This window comes from Colletes gigas, unplaced genomic scaffold (genome assembly GCF_013123115.1).
Source record: "Colletes gigas isolate AHSC1104 unplaced genomic scaffold, ASM1312311v1 Colletes_gigas_Sc00264, whole genome shotgun sequence".
NCBI lineage: Eukaryota > Metazoa > Arthropoda > Insecta > Hymenoptera > Colletidae > Colletes > Colletes gigas.
The window spans coordinates 1-6,286 of record NW_025106886.1 but is presented as its reverse complement, the minus strand read 5'-3'; the positions used below and the strand labels follow the sequence as shown (position 1 = coordinate 6,286).

At 47.0% G+C, this 6,286-nt stretch overlaps 1 protein-coding gene across 1 annotated transcript; it reads right to left on the bottom strand.

Moving 5' to 3' along the window:
* Window positions 1-3,157: 3,157 nt before the first annotated feature.
* LOC122404379 lies at window positions 3,158-6,148 on the bottom strand. Its single transcript, XM_043408316.1, has one exon. The coding sequence runs from the start codon at window positions 6,146-6,148 to the stop codon at window positions 3,158-3,160; it is 2,991 nt and encodes a 996-aa protein (XP_043264251.1).
* Window positions 6,149-6,286: the final 138 nt, after the last annotated feature.

Below are 6,286 nucleotides of genomic sequence, written 5' to 3'. Positions count from 1 at the left end.
ATCAACTTAAATCATTGCAGAGTAGCGCGGGATCTGTTAATTAAAACAGTTGAAGATTTGAGGGTGGGCATTGTGTTTATTTCCGAGCCATACGCGATTAGAGATAACTGGGTTGCCGAAATGTCTCGTAAGGTGACGATATGGGTTACGGGCTTAAACGGAAGAAAGGCACTCGCGGACAAGAATGTAGTGGGCCGGGGCTTTGTCGCTGTTGCGGTAGGTGGCGCTTACCACTGTATCTGCTACTACTCACCTAGGTTGAGTGATGCTGAGCTGGAGGCTGAACTCTTAGATCTTGACTATGCTAGAGGAACGTGGGGAGCGACGGTAGTAGTTGCGGGAGATTTTAACGCTAAGTCGCCATCTTGGGGATCAAATCGTCTGGATAGAAAGGGCCTGGTGCTGGTTGGATCCTTCGATAGGATGGGCATTATCCGTGTAAAACCTATTGGAAAATTCTCCTTTCAGCGTGGGGGGGAGAACATCACTTATCGACGTAATGGCCTGTGATTCAAGGACTCTCGTGAGGGTTAATAAGAGCGTGATCTTGCGCGAATATTCGGCATCGGACCACCAGTACATACTCCACTCACTTGGGGAGGGACTTTCCTCGGGGGCAACCTGGTTTTGTCCAGGGTTGGTACCTGGACTTCTTTCGAAACGCGACGAGGCATATCAACGCGGATATTCCGTTGTCTGATAGTGAGGCGGGTGATGTGATCGAGGCATTTCAGGGTGCGTGTGAAGCGAGTATGGCCCCACGCAGGCAACCCCCGGGAAGGAGAACATCCAAGAAGTGGTGGTCGGTGGACATTGGCGATCTTCGTAAGGCGGTAAATTCGAAGCGACGCACAGTGGGCCTGATCGAAGAATTAGCTGTTTATTTGGCAAAAACTCAGATTCCTCACATCGATGTTTAACAAATGTATATTATTTTCTAAATGTCTGTCACATTCGATAACAATGAATTTAATGAAATTTATTAAAAATTGTGGTTAAAACAAGCATTTAAAAATCAAACTTTTATAGATATCATTTTTCACCGTAAAAATTACTTTTTTTCATATTGATGCCCCGGAAAACCTATTAAACATTATGTACCCATTTATTGTTTTTATGAATAGCATATGTCTATATTGTGAACGCACCTGAAATTAAAAATTATTGTTCATAATTTATTTAAAAAAATAATACTCGGTGAACTAAAAAGAATCGTCAAAGTTTTTCACCTTTAACAAGGGGTATCTTTAAGGTTTTAAAGAGTTGTGCGTTCTATCAAAGTGGAATATTTTCTAGCGTTATTTCTCTATAAAATCATGCAAGATTCACTTCCCCCGTCATCCCACCCGATAAATTATTACTGTTTAAAGCGTCGCGTGACACGCACTCCAGCGACGAGTTGCGTCGCACGAGACGCGTTGCCGACCATGCATTCATGCCTGGATCAGGTGCATGGAATGCATATTGCATATTTCATACCGCCTGCAAGTCAAGAAGTGGCAAATACGAAGTGTAGAAGAAAAATCCCAATATGAAGATAGGAAAAAGATGATTAAAAGAAAACTAAAAGAGGAAATGCACATATTAGTAGACATTCCAAAACCGCAAAATTGGTAAAAAACATACACGTTTTGATATTTTCAATGACGAAATTGAAAGATTAATGTTAAAAGAAGACCTCCAAGACGATGATGATACTTCATAGACAATAAATTTTAGATAAATAAATTAATCATTTGTTTGAAAAGCCTGAACAGCTAGTTTTCAATTATTGTTCATTATTTACATGTCATCGCTATTTTTTAGGTATTTCTGATGCTCTGACAAAAAATATTTCCAACCAAAAATTAATCACCGCTTACTCTTCTACAAATCCCAATATGAAAAATCAAAAGAATTTCTTTTTTTAATAAAACATTAAGGTGACCTTGATTTTTTAATTGTCACAATATATTTTTTACTTAATAATGTTATAGCTGACGTCAAGACAAATTCAACGACCTATATACTACGGTCTTTAAGTCTTGAAATAACGTTAAAATAGTTGTGAACAGCTAATTCTTCGATCTGGCCCACTGTGCGACGTGCCTACCAGAGAGCCCTAAATAGAGGGCGGCCAGGCGCCCTGGAAGCTGGAAGCGAGTTTAAGGCAGCGAGAAAAAAGCTGAAAGGTGCTATTATAAAGCAGAAAATAAAAGCGTGGGATGAGCTGTGTAGCACAGTAGATACCGACATATGGGGGATGGCATATAAAACGGTCATGAGGGCGATAAAGCCCAGGCCTGATCCTCCAAATCTTACCATCGAGAAAACATGTCAGGTTATCGCGGCGTTATTTCCAAGGAAGGAAGATCTGGTAGCGAGGGATACTTACCTGCAGTACAACCTGAGAGATATCCTTGTTGGATTCTCTCTTATGGGCCTGGTGGAGCTGCGTAGGGCGGCGTCGAAGGTTAGTCTGGACAAGGCACCTGGTATTGACATGATCCCTGGATGCACCGTCAAGCTGGTCCTGAAAAAAGAAAGCAAATTATTAGTAAGTATGTTTAATGGAATGTTGATTAGGAGGAAATTCCCGCACGTTTGGAAAAATAGCAGGCTGGACCTCGTTGCCAAACCGGGAAAGGATCCCGCATCCCCTTCGGCGTATCGGCCGCTGTGCTTGACCAGCAACTGGGTGAAGGTTTTCGAGTCGGTAGTAAACGGCAGAATCCAGCGAGAAATTAGGCCTGAGGGGCTCTCGGACCAGCAATACGGCTTTCGGGTCGCTCGGAGCACACTGCAGGCGCTGAAACTGGTGGAGGAGTTTCAGACAGTGGCGCGGATAAAGCAGGAGTTTTGTTTGCTGATTGCATTCGACGTCAGGAATGCCTTCAATTCACTGTGTTTAAATATCGAGTAAAATTCGAAATTTAGTTTAAATCCGAAACAATTCGTCACCCGGTTTGTTTTCGGTTACGCGACCGACCAGGAAGATTCTAGGTCGACGCGTCCGCTATTCGAAACATTAGAGGACAGAAAAACACGGTTCTCGAGGTTTTCTGTAAAGTCACGCTGTTAGGGGGAGTAGGTTTGAAAAAACCTCGCCTAACGGTGGTCCGGATCGTGAGGGAAGGAACGTAGTGAAAAGAATACAGATTTTAATTTTAATTTTCGCTTAGTCGAAGGATTCCTCGATACGTCCCATTTCCCATTGATTCGGGGGGAGAAGAGGGTTTTGCACTAAACCCAAGTCATTCGGTTTTAACTGCACTTGGGTGGTGCGCCACTTATAGCGTTTCTGGAGGTGCGTGAGATAATCTCGCGTCCAATGTTTCCAGAGCTGCTCGTGGAATTTCTGGATTGCTCTCCATCGCGTAAGCCGCGAGAGATTTTCCTTTTCCACTGACTCGACCGGAAGTGCATTCATCGGTCTGCCTATTAGGAAGTGGCCCGGCGTGAGAGGGGCATAATCCTCGGGACAGTCACTCAAAGCGGCGATCGGTCGCGAATTCAAACTCGCCTCGATCTTGCAGAGGAGTGTCTGCATTTCCTCGCTTGTGGGTGTAAATTCGCCGATGATGCGTTTCAGGTGATGTTTCACCGATTTCACGCCGGCTTCTTGCATACCACCAAAGTGGGGAGCACTGGGTGGATTAAACCTCCACTTAATGCCCTTTTGACCGCACTTCGTTCGCATTTCTGGAGTTTGATACACCGTATTGAAGTGTTCCTTCAATTCCCGATCTGCTCCGACGAAGTTCGTTCCGTTATCACTGAACATACAGGACGGAACTCCGCGGCGGGCGATAAATCGGTCTAATGCGGCCAGAAATGCACTCGTCGTATAATCATGGACGAGTTCGATGTGCACGGCTCTCGTAGCGAAGCAGATGAACACTGCTATGTATGCTTTATGAGCCGTTTTCCCACGACCGGCGGAGTCGCGGACCCGATACGGTCCCGCGTAGTCGACTCCGCAGTTTGAGAAAGGTCGTGCCGCGCGACTGCGCTCCGGTATTAAATCCTGCATGATTTGCGTGGAGGTATTTGCTTGCCATCTCACGCATCGTATGCATTGGTGGATAACCGTGCGTGCCGCGTTTCGGCAGCCGATGATCCAGAATTTCTGTCTCACCGTGTACATGGTCAATTGTAAACCCCCGTGCAACGTATCCACGTGGCATTGCCTGATTATCATGTTAGACACATGATGTTTCGGCAGGATAATCGGGTGTTTGGTTTCCCATGCAAGCGTCGCATTCTCCAACCTTCCACCCACTCGTAAGACTTCCTTATCGTCGAGAAAAGGGTTTAGGCTCTTTAGAGGAGATGTCGCAGGGATTCCCTTGCGCTTTTTCAAGCACCGGTACTCTTCTGCGAAATGCGTACGCTGTAAGTAGCGTGCAATTCTTTCCGTTGCACGCTGCATTTCCGCTGCTTCGACAACTTTTGCATCGAATGACCTTCGTTCTCCGACCGCCGGCCTCCGGAATCGGAGGCAATAGGCAGTCACACGTTGTAGCTTGCTCCATTGGGAAAATCGGAAAACTAAGTTCCATTCCTTTTCCGGAGTGGCCACGAGGGTATGCGATACGCGTTTACCCTCCTCGGTCTCGAGCGAGGCTGGCGATTTCGGCCAATTTTCCTCTGATTGTCGAAGCCATTTCGGCCCGGAAATCCATAATTCGGACTGAATGAGTTCTGCGGCATCTACACCTCGCGAATTCAGATCCGCTGGGTTGAAGCGCGTGGGAACGTGCCGCCATTCAGCTTTTGGGAGCATGGTCTGAATTTTTGACACACGGTTGGCTATCACAACCTTCCATGTCGACGCATGCTTTTTCAACCAAGCGAGTGCAATCGTGGAATCTGTCCAGCAGATTATGCGGCTCATTTCTATGGGGAATGACCGTTTCACGTGCACTATGAGCTCGGAAAGTAACACAGCCCCATTCAATTCCAGGACGGGGATAGACTGTGTTTTTATCGGAGCCACTCGTGTCTTTGCCATGATTAATGTCGTAAACACGTCATTATTTTTCGTCGTCACACGTAAGTAAGTGACGGCCGAATAGGCAGCGAGTGATGCATCGCAGAATCCGTGTAGTTCCACAGTAACTGCGTCTGCTCCGTATTGGATCCATCTCGGGAATTTTAGTTCTTTGAGACTGCTCCAATCCCTGCAAAACGTGTTCCACGTTTTTTGCGTGTCCGTGGAAATTTGGTCGTCCCACTGGATTTTCTCCAGCCATTGGGACTGCATCAGAATTTTTGCACGGATTACGACTGGTGATAACCAGCCGAGGGGATCGAAGAGCTTCGCGATCTCCGAGAACAAATTTCTTTTTGTCATCGGTAACGCAGACGGTTGAAACCGTTGCAGATCGAAATGGAAGTAGTCTCCGGATGGGATCCATCGTAGACCAAGCACTTTTAGTTCGGAATCGTCGAACAGAGTGAGGTCTACGGCGTGGGAGTGAGCACCTTGGGGGATGTTCCGCAATAATTTCGCGGAGTTTCCAGCCCATTTTCTCAACTTGAACCCACCGCCCTGCAGGAGATCGCAGACTTGCTTGCGAATTTTCTCTAGCAGGGTTTTGTTGGACGCTCCCATAAATACGTCGTCGACGTATATGTCCCTCTCGAGGATCGGAGCGGCGAGAGGATACCTCTCTCCATCCTGTTCCTTTAATTCGAGGAGGGTACGCATCGCTAAATATGGGGCGCACGCCGTACCGTATGTTACGGTATTCAATTCGAAGGCTTTGAGCTTTTCGTCGTTTGACGCGCGCCATGCGATGCATTGGAAACGACGGTCCTGTGGGGCGACGAGGATTTGCCGAAACATCTTCTCGATATCTGCCACCAGAACGTACTCATACAGACGCCACCTCGTTAAAACCGAGGTGATATCGTTCTGTAATTTTGGTCCGACATGCAGGACGTCGTTTAGGGATCGCCCTCCGACCGTTCTGCTGGTTGCATTGAACACAACGCGCAGTTTGGTCGTTGCACTTTCCGTGCGTACGACCGCTCGATGCGGAATGTACAGTCGATTCTGGTCAATCGGCTCAAGCCGAGTCATGTGACCCAAGGACTCGTACTCCGCGAGGAACTCAGAGTATTCTCTGTCGAGGGTCGCATCCGCGTCCAATTTACGCCTCATCCTCGCGAGGGCGGACAGCGCTATGTGGAACGATTGTCCTAACGCTTCGTCCGGTCTCGGGTGATTCAAGGGCAATCGGACTATAAACCGTCCGGTTTTGTCCCGTTGACGGTTCTTCGGAAGAGTGCTTTGCACTCT

Coding starts and splice junctions, on each gene's coding strand:
- LOC122404379 (XM_043408316.1), bottom strand. CDS start 6,148: ATGAGGCGTAAATTGGACGCGGATGCGACCCTCGACAGAGAATACTCT.